Raw genomic sequence first — 17,816 nt, 5'->3', positions numbered from 1 at the left:
CCCAGAACCAGAACCAGCAGCCAGGACATTTCTGGAAGTTGTCCTGCCTGGGTGCTGGTGCTGTAAGTGGACTGGGACACCTGCGTGGGGGCCGGGGGGGGCAGTATGGAATCTGTTGGTTTGTTGCTGCCCTGCCTTCCTCCCCAGCTGCCTCTGGGAGCTGCTGTGGGGAACAGGATCCCTGCTGGGTTGATTCCAAGCTCTTGCCACACACACGCACGCAGGGAAGAGTTCAAGGCAGAGACTTAGGTAGAGGAGATGTATTTAAAAGGATAATGCACATTCGGACGTGAGGAAGGAATAGCTGCTGCCCCCACCAAAGTTGGGGTTGACCCCTTTATAGGGTAGGGGGTGGTGCCCTAATTGAATATTCAAATGAGGTGGGGCTTGGGGTGGGGGCTTGAGGACCACTGGCTTCCGGGTCCCCTTGTTGGGACGGTTGGCAGTTTCATGGTATCGGGGGCCTGACGTTCCCGTCCCTGGGGAAGCATCCATCGAGGGACCTGTGGCAACTGGCCTGGCGCTTCCTAAGTACCCACGCCACACCAGAGAGAGGATGGGCAGGGACAGTGCCAGGCAGCTGCAGGGGTCTCTGGACACAAGACAGAGACTGCGTTTCCTCTCTCGCTCGCTCTCTCTCTTGGCCCTCTGTGGTCACAGGAAGGCCACACGAGGACCCCAAAGAGTACAGTCGGGGCCCCTGCAAACTGGACAGCCAAACTCTGGGTAAGGAGCCCTGTTCTCAAGAGGCCCAGAGGCAAAGCCAACCCAGCAGGGTGTGTCCTGAGAGGGGCTGGGGCGGAGCCAACCCAGTGGGGCGTGTCCTGAGGGGCCCAGGGGCGGGGCCAACCCAGAGGGGCATGTCCTGAGGGGCCCAGGGGCGGAGCCAAACCAGTGGGGCGTGTCCTGAAGAGGGGCCGGGGTGGAGCCAACCCCAGTGAGGGAGTCGTCTCCCTGAGTCCCGTCCCCGCAGTCACCCTGCCTCTGCAGACCCTAGCCGTAGACCCTGGGTGCGACCTGGGCAGCTGAGAGCGCTGTCTCCAGCACTCAGTGGCCGTCCCACTGCACTTCCTGCCTGCCCGCCTCGCTCGAGACAGGGGTGCACTGAGCCTGCGCCGAAGTCCACGACCACCTCCCCACCTCCAGGGCTCTCCCTCTTGTCCCCAAGGTCCCCTTAGCCAGGGGCGGCCCCTTGCCCAGGTCCTTTAGGGCTGGCACTGGAGGCGGTCAGAGGCGCTGGGATGAGAGTGGGAACCTGAGCAGGGATTCACTGGTCTGCACCCGCGCAGCTCTGGGGGAAAGGGCTGGCAAGAACACCCGGTGTGCAGGGAACAGCTGGCCCGGCCTCACAAGCGTCAGCTCTCCCAGGGACCCCCTGACATGGTCTCCCCGCCTCCAGCACACACTGGAGGGAACCGAGGGGCAGGAGCCGGGGCTCATTCACAGCCCGCCTCTCTCCCAGCACTGCACCTGCTAGGGTTCACCAGGCGCTCAGGAGAGAGGCAGCCACAGCTTCCTGTGCCCCAGCAGAGGGCAAACCGGGCCCCTCTCCCAGAAGACCCCAACCCCCACTCCTGCTGGACCCCTGCCTTCCTGCAGGGGCCCAAGTACTTGTGCTGCCCCTCCTCCCGTGTGTGTCACTGTTGCTGCTGCTCGCAGGGCTCCTAAAGTCCGCCTCCTCTCAGCAGTGCCTGTGGGGCCAAACCCAGAGCCAGAGTAGGAGATGGAGGGGGCGGAGAAAGCACCAGGCATGGCTCTGGCTTTGTCTGCGCCTGCCCAGTCCAGTCTCCTCTGGGATCCCGCATGGCCTCGCAATCTCGTGTGGACCCATCACCGTAACCAAAGTGGCTGGGGCACGGCTGGGAGCCCCTGCTTCCCTCCACACCCAGCTCTTCACCCCCCAACTGGGGAGGGATCACCCCGGGCAAGGCCCAGGCAGATGAGGGCGGAGGGATGGGGCAGCGCCACCTCTGTGAAGAGCACAGCTTCCCCAGGGGGAGCCAGGCCGCCGTGGTCACCCAGCGAGCTGCATGGGAAGTGGAGCAGCCGGGAATCCACTGGCCCTCTGATATGGGGCGACAGCATCGCAAGCAACAGCTTAACCTGCGCCCCCCCCCCCAAGCCAGCCCCAGCACCTGTTTAATGGACAGTTCTATCAGAACACAACCACACCCATTCATGTACAGGCTGTCACCACTACTTGCATGCCAGGAGGCAACAGAGACCGGACAACCCACAAAAAGCCTTAAACATTTCCAATCTAGCTCTTCGCTGAAAACTGTTGCCTGCTCCTGCATTTTATTATGTCCTGTTACCAGGAGTCCACAGGGCGCAGCTCCTGGGCCCCATGGAGGCTCAGCCATGTCTTTAAGGCCCCAATCTTCTGTCTCCTTCCTGGCCAGGTGGGCCTGGCCTCCCTGGGCTGGCTGCCTCATGGTTACAAACTGGCTGCCACAGCCCCAAGCATAACTCCCTCCCAGAACCATATTCCAGGCAGGAACAATAGTGGGCCTCCTCCTTGTCCTTTTTGCACTTAGGGTATCAAAATCCTAGAGAGGCGCCTTCCCTAAAGATCCCTTCCCTCTCGCTGACAGCAGGTGTTTGCTGCCAAGGCACCGACGGTAAATATTCCACGCTTGGGAGACAGGGGAGGTAGGACAGCGCGTTCTCTGCTCCTGTGTGCGCGCGCGCCCGGTTGCGTACGCTCTGGCGATCCTTGGAAACCGGAAAAATCCATCCGGAGCTCGCGAGCCTTCCCACACCCGTCTTCCACTCGCCTCCCGCGCGGCAGAGTGGCTGGGGTCCCTGGGGAACCTGCACGCAGCCCACCGAGGCACGGGCGCGGAGAGCCAGGGCGCGCCCCCCGTGCCGCTCGCGGGAAAAAGCGGCCGCCCGCTGGCTGCTGGCTGTCCCCGGAGTCCGCCCACCCTCCGCCGTCCCCCCAGCCCGCGGCTGCGTGGCCAGCAGAGCGAGCCGTGGAGGCCTCCTTGACCACCAGGCTTCGAGCGCCATCTGGTGCCCGGCGGATGAGTGTGGCTTGGGCGAGCGCGGGTTGCGGCCCAGAACGCGTGGCCATGCGGAGTGGGGACAGCCTCGGTGTCCCCGCAGCCGGGTCAGGAACGTCCGAGCTCGCAGCGGCCGAAGGCAGTGCCGGGCCTCCGGACGCGGGAGCCCCTGCGCGTGGCCACTGCTGGGCGCTCCGGAGCGGGCAGCGCGCACAGAGGCCCCGAGGGGCTGGAGGGGCGCGGGAGATCCGGGGAGGCCTCGCCGTGAGGGTCCCGGTGGACCCCTGGCTTGTACTTCCTCCTCCAAGCCCCGGGGTCCAGCGGTGATTGCTGTGCGTCTTAGAGCGTCGCTGTCAGCCACTGTCAATCGATGACTGTCACGCTGCTGCAGAGGGGGTGGCCGAGCCGGCCACAGCCCCCCACCCCTCGCTGGCTAAAACCCTGCGTCTCTCCCCTTCTCGTCCCCTCCCCAAGCAGCGGATGTCCCACTAGGTCCCCCTGGCCCAAGGGAAATGCCCTTGGCCGCTGTCCCAGCGCCGGCCCCGACCTGCTTCCCCACGGAAACCCCCTCGCAAGCCCACGGGCGCCGACGCTGGCTCGGGCCAGGGCAGGGAAAGTCCTAGCTGACCTGTGGCTGGCTCTCGGACCCTGCCACCTGCCACAGGAATCCACAGCGGGCCACGGCAGGCAGTCGGTCACTTGCACCCCTTGTCGCGGTTACGCTGGAGGCCACTGCCCTCCTACCCGCGGACGCGGCGGGAAGCGCGCTGGCGCCCCCTGCTGGTCCTTCTCTTGCACAGCAGGGCTCGCTTCCCCGCTGTCCATCCCCGAGGTAGGACAAGAGCCCCATTCTGCCCTTGGCTAACAAGTGAGTGACCGGCCTGTTCTGGGGGTAAATACCCGAGCAGCTTCTGGACCAATACTTTCACCGAGTTGCCTTTCTTCTTGAGCCGATGGGGCTTTAGAGACTGGCTCCAGCGTCCCCGGCTATGCAGGCGAGCGCAAGAACTCCCTAAATCGCAGCGAGGTGGCAATGCGTCCCTCACCAGGTGGGCTCTGAGCTGTGGCCCAGGGACGCAGGCACGGGTCGAGGGGGACCCTGGAAGTGCTCCGTGTGCATGCAGGTTGCCCCGCCACTGCCAAGGGCCAAGCCAGCATTACTGAAGCTGGGCTTCCTTGTTCTTGGTGGGGACACAAAGGAGTCACATGACCCCCCCCCCCCCCGGACAAGAGCTGCTGGGGAATGCGCACAGGGTCTGGGTCAATGCTTTGGAGACTGCACTGAGGGAGGGGTGTCTTCTAGTGGCGGGGGTGCTGCACGGTCCGGCTCTTAACTTTGCTCCCAGACTCTCCAGCCTGGATTCGTGGGCTCAGGGCAGAGCTCAGGCCCCCAGGCATGGACACCCCAGGTACAAACAGCTAAGTGCCAGTTAGCTCCAACCTCCACAATGACATGCCTCCAGCGGGGCAGCCCAGCCACGGCCGCCACTCACCCCTCGCGGTTCAGAGGCAGAAGCCCACGAGTGGGATGTTAGCATGGATGGGCCATGGCAACTGGGTGGCAGAGAGAGGGTCCCCACCTCGTGACCTCATGACAGCCCACGGCCTCACCTGCAGTACCATCAGTGGGTGCCTTTGGGGGTTCAGTCTCTAACACATGAACTCTGGGGGACTCAGCAGAGCCTAGGCATCAGGATTGTTCAGCCGGTTTCAAAGCATCATATTAACGGCCCCACCAGCCACACCCCGTGCTGCCCCGTCTCCCACGCAGCTCTGTTCTCGGGGCCTGTCCACTCAGAGACACGCAGTCCTGGCCCTGTCCCCTTCACTCGTGGGAAGTGCCCCGATGGGAGACTGGGGTGTACTCCCTCTCCTCGGCAGACATGATGCCGCTGCCCAATGCTGCAGGGACCATCCCTGGACACATGAGAGTTCTCCAAGGAGCAGAACCAGCAGCTCTGGGGAAGGGGAGTCCCTGGCCCCATGCCATCACCGGCCGGTCCCCAGTCTGGGTTGACCAGCTGACTCTCCCATCGCGTCCCCGGGTCCTGTGCCTTTGGGTCAGACCAACAGGAAGCTGTGTCTCATTACCGCTTTCAAATCTGCTTCCAGATTCAAAAGGCTCAGCAGTGCCTGGGTCTGCGCTGGGGGAGGCCGGACGCTCAGGGCTGGCGGGTGACAGCCGCTCGCTGAAACGCCGACCTGAGACCACGGGTCTGCTCCAGGCTGCGTCTTGGGCTCACCCCTGGGACACTCTGAGCCCCGCCAGACTGAGCTGACTTTTCCAAGCTGGGACTGGTGGTGCCATGCATGTGTCCACACAACATCATCGCAGCCTCGACCCATAGTGTCCAGCATTCTTATGGTGATGGCAGAGCCCTGGGCCCGCAGGCTGCACTGGTGTGTGGGGGTGAGATGAGCATCAGCCAAAAAGGAGGAAGCAGCAGCCCCCCAGCCACAGCACAACACACTCCAGAGGGCAATGATCGGTGGGCACAGAGATGTTCATCGCGGTGTTGTTTATAAGGGCCACCCAAGTGACCAGTATCAGGGCCTGGCACAGCCATCCCCACGTGTCGTTGAGGGATGCACGCTGTGGGTCACGTGGGCTCGTGTGTTCTGCAGAAGCTTCTAGAAGGGATTCGGCCTGAGAAACCTGCTGAGGTGTAGTTCCCTGGACCTTGCTGTAGACTGAGCAGGACCCCCGGGAGGGCCGGAAGGGTGGGCCTAGGACATCAGTGAGGACTCTGGGGTGTGAAGACAGAGAGCAAGCCACAGGCAAATTCAGGACTGGGGGAACCGCCCCAGTGTGTGTGCAGGGAGGGGTTCCCCAAACTGCAGCGATTCCCTGGGGCAGAAGGTTCGCCAGCCCACGAGGGCCAGGGCGCCCCCTAGTGGCGAACGTCAAGAAGGTCGGCACACACCCCGGGTTCCTCCACGAGGACAAGACCCCACCTTGAGAGCCCACAGAACACACGGTTTTCCTTCATTTTGGGTCCAGGGGGCCATTTAAAGGTGTTTTTTTTTTTTTTCAAAATAACATGAAGCATTTTATGCTATGTGAAATAAAATAAATAAAATTTAAAAAATAGAATAATAAAAAATAAAAATAAATAAATAAAATAATAAAATAAAATAAGCTTCTTGTCCCTCTGCCTGTTTACAATTGGAATCATTCCACAAAAAACAAACACAGATGAGCCTGAGAGAGGAAGGGGGCCGTCATCTCGCGTGTCCTCAGAACACTCGATCCCATCGCCTGCACCGGCAGTATTTAGACTCTGATGTAAAATGTTCACAGCAAGAAAACCAATTTTATTATGATTTTAAAATAGCTATGGAAGAACTTGGGCGTGCTGACTTTGATCATATGTCTTAAAGAATCAACTCCAAATGTAGGAAATATTTTACAGAAGTGGTTGATTTTACAGTCAAAAGTTACAAACATTCAAAACCCAGTAATAGGAAAGTAAGTTAATTATGATGCGTGCACGTGATGGACTACAACAAAGCTAGAAGATGCTATCGATAAAGGTTGAGAGTGTGTGGGCCATATTGCTAAGCGGGAGAAAATGGATGCAACATTGAATTTATTGCGACCCGTCTCGTGTGTCGATCACAATGCAAAGAATCCATGCACCAACGTGATCAAAGGTAAAACCTGCCCGATTCCCAGGTAGGGAAGATGTCTTCGCACAAATCTCCATCCCGATGAGAACAGTGACACCGTTCAAAGCCGGGTCCACTCGGAAACTAAGTGTAAGCCACCAAGACTGTGTCCGCGTGCACTGGCCCTGTGGAGGTGACATTCAGGACGGGTGGCCATGCAGGCGATCGGGAAAGGCTGTGTCACACGGTGAATTACAAACAGGAGAAGCTTTTGATGAAAGACAGACTGGATTTTTTTTTCCAACCCAGCACCCCATGCTTCTAAACCAGCGGGTCTCGCTGAGATGGAGAAAAAACAGTTTGATTAGAATGAACTGGCCAGGGACACAGCCGCACCCCAGTCTGGCTCTGCCCTGCCCACACTCCCCGTGCCACCCAGAGGAGACAGGGCCAGTGCAGACAAAAGGGGCTTTTGTCGGGTGCTGTTTGCCTGACCCGGCCACTCCCAGGTGGCTCCCATGATGCTGTCTCGTTGGCTCACCCTCGGGTCTCACGTCCACCCCGGCTATATCTTACAATAGACCTCAAAGAGGGAGGCAGCCGCGTGCATGCGGTAGAAGATGGAAAAGGGCATGGCCAGGTTCACCACAATGATCCAGGGCTCGAAGCCAAAGACGGTTTCCTCCAAGCCGTTGTCGTACTCGGGCCGGCAGCCAAAGGCAGGAGGGATCCAGAGCTGTGGGAAAGAAGAAGGCGCCGTCATCCCGAGCAGCTTCCTGGCGCCTCCTGGAGGCCCCACGCCAATGCCAGGCACTGCCAGGGTGGACGCGGATTCCCCCACCGACAGAGCTGCACCTGTCGGGGTGGCGGGAGGCTGCACAGCACTCCCCCTCTCCATGGACGCCATGGAAACCAGGAGCCCTCCGTGAGCCTCTCTCTGCCCCGCCACCTCTCCTTGCAGTCAGTCCTGAGTCCATGCGCCCCCACAGCCCTGAGCAGACTCAGTCTTCTCATCTGTGAGATGGGCACACTAACACCCGAGATGAAGACCAAACAGAGCTCAGCTTGCAAAGCCTGGAGCAATAGCCTATTATGTTGGTCGTTCAGGGAACCTAAGAAACTTTGCGCTCCATTCTCACTCCCTCCCCTGCCACCGTTCCTTCCGCTGTCCACATTCTCCTGGGCTCTCTTCCCACTGCACGCATCCACACCTCCCCGCCATCCTGTCTGGTGGCAGGCAGCCTCTCTGGGACAACCTCAGTGATGCCAGCACCTGGAACCATGCCCTTGTGCAGTCCCCTCCCTGGGCCATGAGCCACGCTCCGTGACGCACTTCTAACAGCAGAATAAGGCAAAGCCACGCCCTCTCAGAGTAGCTGGATGTGGCACGTGGCGTCCCGAGGCCCCGCAGCCAGCCTTCCAAGTCACTGGACGTGAAAGCTACCAGGCTGCTACAGCCCAGACTTGGAGATTGCCTCGGGTCATTTCTGCCATGTCTGAGCCCACCAGATTCGAGGATGGGGTCGAGGAGGGAGAATTCACAGCCCCCTTAGCACATGGGGGTCTAGATCTCAGGGCAGGGGCCCCACCTTCCCCTCCTCCCTCCCATGCCTGGGGGAGTCGCGGAACACGGGGAGGGAAAGACAGAGCGTCCTTTGCCAGGGCCCAGACCCTGGGCCTGGCCTCCGTTCCCAACACAGCACCAGACGCCCCTGGAGTCCAGGGTTTCCCATGGAGCTGTTTGTGTGCAAGCCGGTCCAAAACCACAAACCATGGGCTTCATGTGGCCATCAAAAAAAAAAAAAAAAAAAAAGCAAAGGAAAAGTGGGGATTTTCAGATGTTGCTGAAGAGGTCTGTTGAAATCAGGGGTGTGGACAAAAGGCATGGGCTTGAGGGACTTGTAGAAGTCACTCCCAAGCCAGTGCCATGGCTCACGTGGTTAATCCTCCGCCTGCAGCACCGGCATCCCACACGGGCACCGGTTCGAGTCCTGGCTGCTCCACTTCCGACCCAGCTCCCTGCTAATGGCCTGGGAAAGCAGTGGAGAATGGCCTAAGTGCTTGGGCCCCTGCACCCACGTGAGAGACTCAGATGGAGGGCCTGGCTCCTGGCTTCAGTCTGGCCCAGCCCTGGCCACTGCCGCTATGTGGGGAATGAACCAACAGATAGAAGATTCTCTATCTATCTATCTATCTATCTATCTATCTATCTCCCTCTCTCTCCAGGTTTCCTCTGTAACTGCAGGGGCTCAGTGCAGAGGAGGGTCTGTCTGGGGCCAGATTCCGCCAGTTCGCCTCCCTGCAGAGCGCCCCCTACCGCCCAGGAGACCTACAGCAAGGGTCAGATATGCTGGGCCGACCCAAGGCGCTTCTGACTGCAGATGGCCCTGCCCAGTCATTTGGCCTTAGGGAGGCCTAGAGAGAGGCCCCAGGTCGTCCTCCGTGAGTGGCTTTGCGGAACACACAAGGGTGCTTCAAAAAGCCCGTGGAACATGGAAGGAGGGGCGAAGCAGTTTTGAAACCCACGCATAGCTGCTTCGTCGTCTGCATCCTCCACGAGTTTTCTGAATGCCCAGCCTCATCCTCCGAGGCTTTGTGACAGCTGCCTCCACTCCCTATCTGCAAAGGGCGCGGAACGCAGTTTTGAAAGCGCTCAGGAGCTCGAGATGTGGGTTACCGCGATGTTGCAGAGGAACAGGAAGGCGGCGATGTTTCTCAGCGCTCTCCTCTTGGATTCGCCCTGCAGGCAGAGGGGGCTGCAGGCCGGGCTCGGGAACGCCGCCCGGCTCCCCTCTCCCTCTGCTTTGCCGCCGGCTTCTCGCAGGCACGCGCTGCCATTGGCCGCAGGTGGCCTGTCCCCGCCCTGGGGAGCCGCGTCCCCGGCCACACCTCCGCTGCCCTGGAGACCGGAAGGAGGGAGAGTGGTGGTGTCGCCGCCGCACACGGTGACCACGCGAAGCGTCTGGATGTTCTCGGAGAGCGTCTCGGGCTCCCGGTGGATGGATTCGATGATGAAGAGGTTCTGGATATACTTCTCGGCGATCACCAGGATGGAGTAGGGCAGGTTGTACCAGGTGTAGGGGGGGCAGGTGTCGGCACAGACGATGGCCAGGATGGAGCCCCAGGAGATGAGCCAGGAGCCAGAGGCGGTGCCCACCAGGAGGTCCGCATCCAGTTTGCGGGCCGGGTTTTTGGACTCATCCAGCGACGTCTCATCTGTCCTGTACAGCCAGATGCCCACCAGCCCGGCAGCCCCCATGAACAGGAGCAGGGTGATGGCGTAGAGGTAGAACATGATGAGCGCAGACTCGCTCTTGGTTTTGGAGCGCCCGATGCGGACCAGATACACCACCACCACCCCGATGGTGGCGGCCAGCGCCGTGAGGCCCAGGGCGGAGCCCACCACGACCCCGTGAAACCTGAACCGTATCTGGGGGGGCTGGTGGCTGTCGACTCTGCGGCCGACGTTCTTCCAGAGGACGTAGAGCACGGTGGAGGCCAGGATCTGGTACTCGATGTTGAAGGGGTACAGATAGTAGATCCCGGAGGAGACGGCCGAGCAGAAGGCCTGGGGGGTGCAGTTGCACTGCGGGGTGTGGTCGTCTAGAACTAGGGGAGAGCAGAGCCCCGCGGGGGGCGGGGAGAGGGTGTTAGTGCATGGAGGGGAGAGGTGGGGGAGCTCAGAGAAGTGTGTCCCGGGGTGCAGGCTGGGGTCTTCCCACCACACTGAGGCTCTGTGGGGGCTCATTCTCGTGTATCCAATGATGCTCGGCCAGACGGACCCCTCCATGTCCCCAAGCCCATCTAATCCACACACTGAGTGGTCAAGGGGAAAACTACTTGGCAACACATCGGTGTTCACACGAGACTGTGCAGCACGAGAGAAGAGAGGGTGGCTCCGTTTCTGTAAAACATCCATGCATGGCGACAGGCAGGTAGACAGGGAAGAGTCTGGAAGGGCATCAAGCTAAGACGCGGACGATGGTTCTCCCTGGGCGGCAAAGCCCACATGACTTCGATTGTCTTCTACACCTCGTTCCCCTGTTCCTTCTCATTTTCTCTGTGAGAATGATTTGTGTGTGTGAGTTTTTAATGATTCTTTCAAAAAAATACTCTGTGCGGGAAATGCCTCCTGTAGTTAGCAGGAAAGCATCGTCACAGCACCCGGCTCGGGCCCCGGCCTCTGTACCTGAGCAAGGGAGGCCCAGAGACGTTGGCTGGCTCCCAGGGTCACACAGCTGGTGGGTGCCGGGGACAAGGCCAACCCCGGAGGCATCCACTTTGCCCTGTCCCGACGTGGCCCTCAGCCTCAGTGTTCTGAGCAACACGGGGTTGATTCTAAATGCTAAAGAACTCAGAAGAAAATACAAAGATGAGCTGTACAAGGCCGGCGCCGCGGCTCACTAGGCTAATCCTCCACCTTGCGGCACCGGCACACCGGGTTCTAGTCCCGGTCGGGACGCCAGATTCTTTCCCGGTTGCCCCTCTTCCAGGCCACCTCTCTGCTGTGGCCCGGGAAGGCAGTGAAGGATGGCCCAAGTGCTTGGGCTCCATGGGAGACCAGGATAAGTACCTGGCTCCTGGCTTCGGATCAGCGCGGTGTGCTGGCCGCAGCGCGCCAGCCACGGCAGCCATTGGAGGGTGAACCAACGGCAAAAGGAAGACCTTTCTGTCTCTCTCTCTCTCACTATCCACTCTGCCTGTCAAAAAAAAAAAAAAAAAAAAAAAAAAAAAAAAAAAAAAAAAAAAAAAAGATGAGTGGTACAGGCTCTTGAACAGGAGCAAGGGGCAAGAAAAGTGGGCCAAAATGGTGAGCCAAGTACAGAGAAACAAAGCCTTCCAGTGGGCCGCAACTCACCGCCACCTACCATTTGGATTTCTCTGGATTGTTCCAAAGTCGCGCTCTTAGCAGAAGGCACTGGGGCTGTGGGGGCTTCATTAAAAACACAAACAGAAGCAACCACCAAGCCCCCGTCGTTGGAAACAATGACATTTCTTTTTCTGGCAAACTGGACTCTGAGAACCAGCCCCCAAGTGCTAAGCCGGGGGTCACACGGGGCCCTGAACCCTGCCATTAAGCTCACACAGCCTGCTCTCACGGGCAGGAGGCGGGCAGGAGGCGGGTGCGGGCAGGTGTGGCAGCTTTGCAACAACAGAGGCTTGTCTGCTGGGTGGACTCGGGGGCACCCGCAGGCCTCTGGCTCCTGCCCCCGCGTCTCGGAACATTCTGGTATCGGCAGGGTCCCCAGGGTGCCCCGAGTGGCGGGAGAGCGCCTGGCGCCACTCACCCATGGTCACGTTCCCGAAGCCCAGAGTGATGAGCCGCTCCTTGTGCTGGTTCAGCTGGTGCTTGGACTCGGTCAGCACGCTGTTGGCCCAGAGCAGCAGGTTGGTGCACACCGAGTGGATGACCCCAAACCTGGAAGCAAGAGACCTGGCTCCAGGGGGGCCCTGGGAAAGCCCCAAGCCCCAGGCAGTGGGACAGACAGGTCTCACACACACACACACACACACACGCACATATGCATGCGCACATACATGCACACACGCACATACATACACACATGTGCCTGCACACACATGCGCGCACGCACACACGCACATACATGCACACACGCAGCTACATGCACACACGCACGTGCATGCACACATGTGCACATACATGCACACGCCTCCTTCTCAGCTGCCATCCTGGCTCCACCGGGCAGCTCCGGTGCTGGCTGGGTGTGACCCTGAGAGGCAGCTCCTTGCGACCTCCCAAAACCGCAGAGCCTGGCCCTTCTGCCTTCACCGTGCACCTGCTCGAACCCAACCCACGCCCAACAGGACTTTGAAGAGGCTGACCTTGGAAACAGGGCTACAGGGATGAGAACTGGCTGGCGGAAAGCGAGCAACCAACCCCATCCCCCACCCCCTACTTGCTAGGGCGAAGGCAGAGACTAGTGAGGGGAGGGGGGAATGAAAGAGCAATGCTCGAAATGTCGAGGGGCACTCCCAGCTCTCCGCTCTCTGCCTCGCCGCCAAAACTAAAACTGGCCGGAGACTGTGCAGCTCAGCATGGCCACGCGGTCCAGTCAGGTGCAGCATATGGGGCATGCCCAAAAAGCCCTTGCTTTCTGAATGAAAGAGATGAGAAAGAGGGAAGTCTGTGAGGAGCGAGGCTGCCATAGGATCGCTGTCTGTTCCAAGTTCTCCACGGCCTCCCTGCACCTGTGGGCCGTGGGCGGCGTCAGGGCATCAGCTGTGAGCCTTGCAGGTAGCAGGTGCAGTAAATATCAGTGATGTGGGAGACGCACTACTTAGAGCTGTCTGAGGAGGCGGCCCCTCCGACCCTGGAGTGCGGAAGCCCAGGGGGAGCCCGCTCCCTCTCTGTCTCACCAAGAGGCCACTTGTCCTGGCGTCCTGCCTACAGGGAAATGGTGCAGCTGCGGCCTTAGCCCTGACCACACCCCCCTGAGTCCAACTGCAGCTGGCCCCTGTGGAGCTCCCGTGAGCCACCCCATGCAAGACCTTTCCTCGTTGGAACCCCAGCTGCCGGAGGCCGCTGTGCGGGCGCGACTGGGAAGGACAGAGAACCCCGGGCGGGGCGTCTGTGCCTGGGGCTCTGCCCACCTGCTGCCCCTCGTGCTGCCTGCCCCGCGGCACCGGCCGCCCTCTATAGAACCGCTCACAAAGCAGACAGTGCTGTTTGCCTCCCACCGGCTGGCTTTTCTCTGACTCATAATGCGCTCGGGTCCCCTTTATCCTCTCCTTTCTCCCGGCCCAAAAGGCATTGTCGCACTCCCGGCCCCGCCCACAGTTGCAAACCGCTCTCCCTGCCGGCTGGCGATCTCCTGTCCCCGTGGTCTGGACACGGCCCTGCACGCCACGGGCAGGCTTCCCTCCCCACGCCAGGAACATTCTCATGCCCATAAACCCAGACCACAAGGAAGGCACGGCTTCCTGAGATGCTCCTGGTCTCTCTCAACTCAACCTTTGGGGAAAGAAAAGCACTCAACCACCGAGGGGCAGTACTCAGAAGAGAGCAGTTACGCCTGTGGGTGGCAAGTTTGCAAGCCTTAGGAGAGCCTGGTGGGAGAGCAGGGTAGCGATAGGGAGTGGTGGGGATGGCAGAAAACGGAGGGACCAGACCCAGCTAGAGAGAACAACCCCAACTCAGTTCCAGTTCCCTGTGGCCACGCATGTTTGGGGTTGCCTAATATTCCACTTTTTCTGGAGCAATCAAAGTCTAAAATCTAAAGGTGGTAATTCAGAAATGTTGTACAGTTTTCCCCCAGAAGCAAAGCAGAGGGAATGGAGATAAATCGGTATCTAGCTCAAGTCGCTCCCCCTCCTGCCTCGTCTCGCGTGTCAGCCAGCAAGGCCAAGGCGTGACCAGGTGCTCAGATAACAGCTTCTGGAGATAAACGCCCGGATGTGTGGCCCAGGGCCCCGCAGCCTGATGAAAAGAGAGCGCAGCGTGCAGATGGGAGCCACCTGTGTGATTTCACATTCTCTAGTGGCCACATCAAAAATGACAGTAAAAAAGGAAGAGGTGACAACAGTTCTAGTAATATTTTGTGAAGCCCCATATATCTAATTGTTATGTCAACAAAGAATCAACACCAAAAAAAAATTCATAGAATATTTTCTATTTTGTTTGGGGCACCAACAACAGCCGTCAGTTGGAACTGATCACGTGCTCTGTAGCCACGTGTGCCCGGGGGGCTGCAGGACTGGGTAGCACAGAGCTGCAGGCAAAGGCAGCTACCCGTCTGCTCAGAAGGAATTAGGCCGAAGGGTCCTGAGGCCACGACCGAAGAAGCGACCGAAGCAGACCCCTCCGGCGCTGCAGTGGCCGTCAGTGTCAGGGTCCCACAGAGCTGCGCCCAAGCAAGCTTCCTAACCCCGGGCACTTGCTAGCCTGCTCCGTGCCTCGGCTAAACGGGGCTCACAGTCCTGCTACTGTCCCCAGCCCCAGGGGGCTGTCAGGAGAGGGACCTGCATAAGCGGCCCGTGTGCCAGGAAGTGCTTTGTAAGTCATCACCGGCACCGGCACCGGCACCGGCACCGGGCAGCCAGGAGTGCTCGGTGATGCACGCCCCGCTCCGTGCCCGTTTGTTGAGAACGGCAAAGCCTTTAGCCCACCAGAGCCACTCTCGGGAGTTCAACCCAAGAAAACAACCGGAGACGTTCATCACCGGACAGCAGACGTTCAGAACAGCAGCAGAGACGGTCAGGCAAATCAGGTGTCTGACAAGTGGATGTGAGAGACCCAGGTGCGCCCCGTGCCCCCAGCTCCATCCCCAGTGTGGCTGAATCTGGAGAGTCAAGGAGGACATGGGGGTCACGCAGGTCACGTGGGCGGGGCTCGGAGCCCCCAGAACAGGTGTCCTTCCAGGAAAAGGAAGGGACCCAGATCTGTGCGTGCCGGGTGGGGACACAGCCACGCACAGGCCAGGAGGACAGCCCTGCCCAGCCACCAGTCTGATCTTGGACTGAGAGCCTCAATTTCCCCATCTCTAGTCTCTGTTCCTCCTCTTATAAAGGCGCAAATCCCCCATGGGGCCCACCCTCCTGACCCAGCTAAACCCAAGCACTTCTTGTAGGCCTTGCCCCCAAACACATCCCACTGGGGCTTGGCCTCACGTGGGAGCCTGGGGGAGGGGCATCAACACTGGGGCCGTCCCAGTGCAGCCTGGTGATGCATAACCCCCACCCTGGGCTGACCCGCTTTGCCCCGGGAAAGAACGATTCCTAAGGAGTAGCACTGTGGAGCCAGCAAAGGGGAACCTGCAGCCTGGAGCGAAACCCACAGGCCTTGGCCTGGAGCGGCCAGCAGAGCCAGGCTCTCAGGCAGAGGAGGAGCGGGCAACCCGCACGCACACACACCGCTCACACCCAGCGCCCCTGGGGACAGGGCTGGACTGAGAACCCGGGCTCCTCGCTGGCGCGCTGGCAACCTGGGGCAGGCTCACACTGCTGGAGCCTGCAGCCTCAGCCATGTAGTGCAGGGGGAATCACCCCCCCCACCCCCACCCCCGCCCCAGCTGGTGTGCGGGGTGGAAGTTACCAGCTTGGGTGTCTGGGGTCGGGGACCTCACGTGTCCCCTCCCCCAATCCTGGAAAGGACAGCCCCTTCCCCTCTCAGCAAGAGGGGGGGCTCTTGTATAAGTAAGTCTGGGGTTAAAGATCACTGCCAAGGGGCCAGCGCTGTGGTGAAGCAGGTAAAGCCACTGCCTGCAGTGCTGGCATCCCATGTGGGCACCTGTTCAAGTCCTGGCTGCTCCACTTCCAATCCAGCTCCCTTTTAATGGCCTGGGATCTTAAAAAAAAAAAATTGCCAAGGCCACCACCTGGGACCTCACAGAGGACAACACAGGTGGCCCAGGGCCAGCTCCAGGACGCCAGCCACACAGCGCAGGATACCTTGGCCTCATCCCCGCCTGTCTCCAGCAGTGCGGGAACTCAGCAGGCCCTCGAGAGATGCCCGAGTGCCTACTGATGAGGATGCTTCCTGCATCATCAAGTTGATGAGACCCATTTCTAATTAAGTAGGCTCTTGGGCGAGTTCTAAGCAGTGCCATGGATAAACCAATCTTTAAATATCAGCTGTCACCTTGAATGGTGCTGGAAGCTTCCGGTTGCTCATGGGGAACTGATGTGATGGGGGATTTTTTTCTCTCAAAGCAAGCAGTGACACCTGACTTGTGCGTCTGTGCACACCGTGCCTTCCCACGCCTTGCATTTGGGCTGCACATCCCGTCATCCACAGATTCTGTCCCGCGGTGCTCACCATCGCCGAGACAGCAGTGGACAGAGGTAACAATGGAGCCGGCTGGTACAAAGGCCTTACCATGCACCAGGCACAAGCTGCAGGCTCTACGGCAGTTGCCTCGTCCAGTCCTCGGAGGCAGGTACATCAGTACCCCCATTTTACAGGTGAGAAAACTGAGGTTGGGAAGGAAAAGTGCCTAACACGGCAGAGTGAAAGCTTCCAGCCTGCCCCATCGTGCTTCCCTGGCTTTCTCCAGGAAGGGGCTGAGAGCGGGAGGTCTCCCTGGCACGAGTGACATCTTTGAGGATTGGAGGGGCTCAGGTTTTATAACTCAAGCAGCATGGCAGTGGTGCACTTTGTGTGTTCAAACAAACTCCAGATTCGACACAGAAAGCCACCGTCCCCAGTGTTTTACCTTTCCAGTGTTTTGAAAGACTGGATAATATCCTTTGCATGCCCCCAGAGAAAATAGACCTAGACAGAAATAAAGGAAGAAAAGAAACGTGCATCAGTGGGAAGCCCAGCATTGCACCTGCACACTTGAGAAGCTATAAAACTTGAAAGTGAAGGGAAACACTGGGACCTCAGTGACTCCACTGAGAAGCAAGTGGTTGGCTGTCCTCACCCTGGGCAGCACTGCCCCTCCCCACTGGGCCGCGATCCAGAAGCAGATGGTGAGAAACAGAGAGTTCTCCCTGTTCCGAAGGAAGCAGTGCTGTGATTGATTGAGGAGGTCTGCTGAAGGATGGGGTGCTGTGATCGATTGAGGATGTCTGCTACAGGATCGGGTGTGGGGGTGATAGCCTGCCTGGCATGAAACCCTGTGACCTGTTTATGTCATATATGCATCCAAAGACTATTCATGGATAAATTAAGCCAAATGTTGATTGCTTTAAATGCAGAATAGAATTAATTCTGTCTGATCTTTTCTTTCACTCTATTGTGTCAGAGGGAGCCCCAGAAAAATCACAGAAAATGCACATTATCTTGAGATTCCATTTCTCTGTGAACATTCGGAGATCCTTGGGCGTGTTCCCAGACCCCTGGCCAATGGTCACGAGCAGCCACACAGGGAAGGGGTGGAGGGCACAGACGCTGGTGCCAGGTCCGTGTGCAAACCCTGGCTCCGTAAGGCGATGGAGAAGTCGGAGCCTGTCTGCTTCTGCTCTGCTGTCTGTGAGCTGGGGGTGGTACAGGCGCCTCCCCAGGGAGGGCTCTGGGAGCAGTGAAATGAGCTGATGCGCGAACAGGACCTGGTGCCTGTGACGTCCTGCACCGTCAGCTCGGCCGCCGACTCTGCCGAGCGCCTCTGTGCGCCAGGCGACACTGGAGCTTCAGAAACTTTCCGGATTTTGTTTTGGACAAGAACGCGGACTGAGCGTCCCGCATTGCCGAATGCCTCTGGAAGCTTTACAAGCGTGTCCTATTTAACCTTTATTCTGCAC

General features: G+C 59.2%; 1 protein-coding gene across 2 annotated transcripts in view; it reads right to left on the bottom strand.

Annotated features, from left to right (window-relative positions):
* Positions 1-6,307: 6,307 nt before the first annotated feature.
* OTOP1 (otopetrin 1) overlaps positions 6,308-17,816 on the bottom strand; it is a 30,090-nt gene continuing 18,581 nt past the window's right edge. For both annotated transcript variants that reach the window (XM_051829829.3, XM_089326828.1), the window contains 4 exons: positions 16,787-16,845; positions 11,903-12,033; positions 9,292-10,223; positions 6,308-7,350 (listed from right to left, as the gene is read on the bottom strand). In XM_051829829.3, the coding sequence (XP_051685789.3) occupies positions 7,180-7,350; positions 9,292-10,223; positions 11,903-12,033; positions 16,787-16,845 (1,293 nt within the window). In that variant the 3' untranslated portion in view covers positions 6,308-7,179. The remainder of the gene's footprint in view (positions 7,351-9,291; positions 10,224-11,902; positions 12,034-16,786; positions 16,846-17,816) is intronic.

This window comes from Oryctolagus cuniculus, chromosome 2 (genome assembly GCF_051225735.1).
Source record: "Oryctolagus cuniculus isolate XC-2025 breed Fujian yellow rabbit chromosome 2, ASM5122573v1, whole genome shotgun sequence".
In the NCBI taxonomy this organism is placed as follows: Eukaryota; Metazoa; Chordata; class Mammalia; order Lagomorpha; family Leporidae; genus Oryctolagus; species Oryctolagus cuniculus.
The sequence above is the reverse complement of the archived record's forward strand: the minus strand, read 5'-3'. Positions and strand labels throughout refer to the sequence as shown.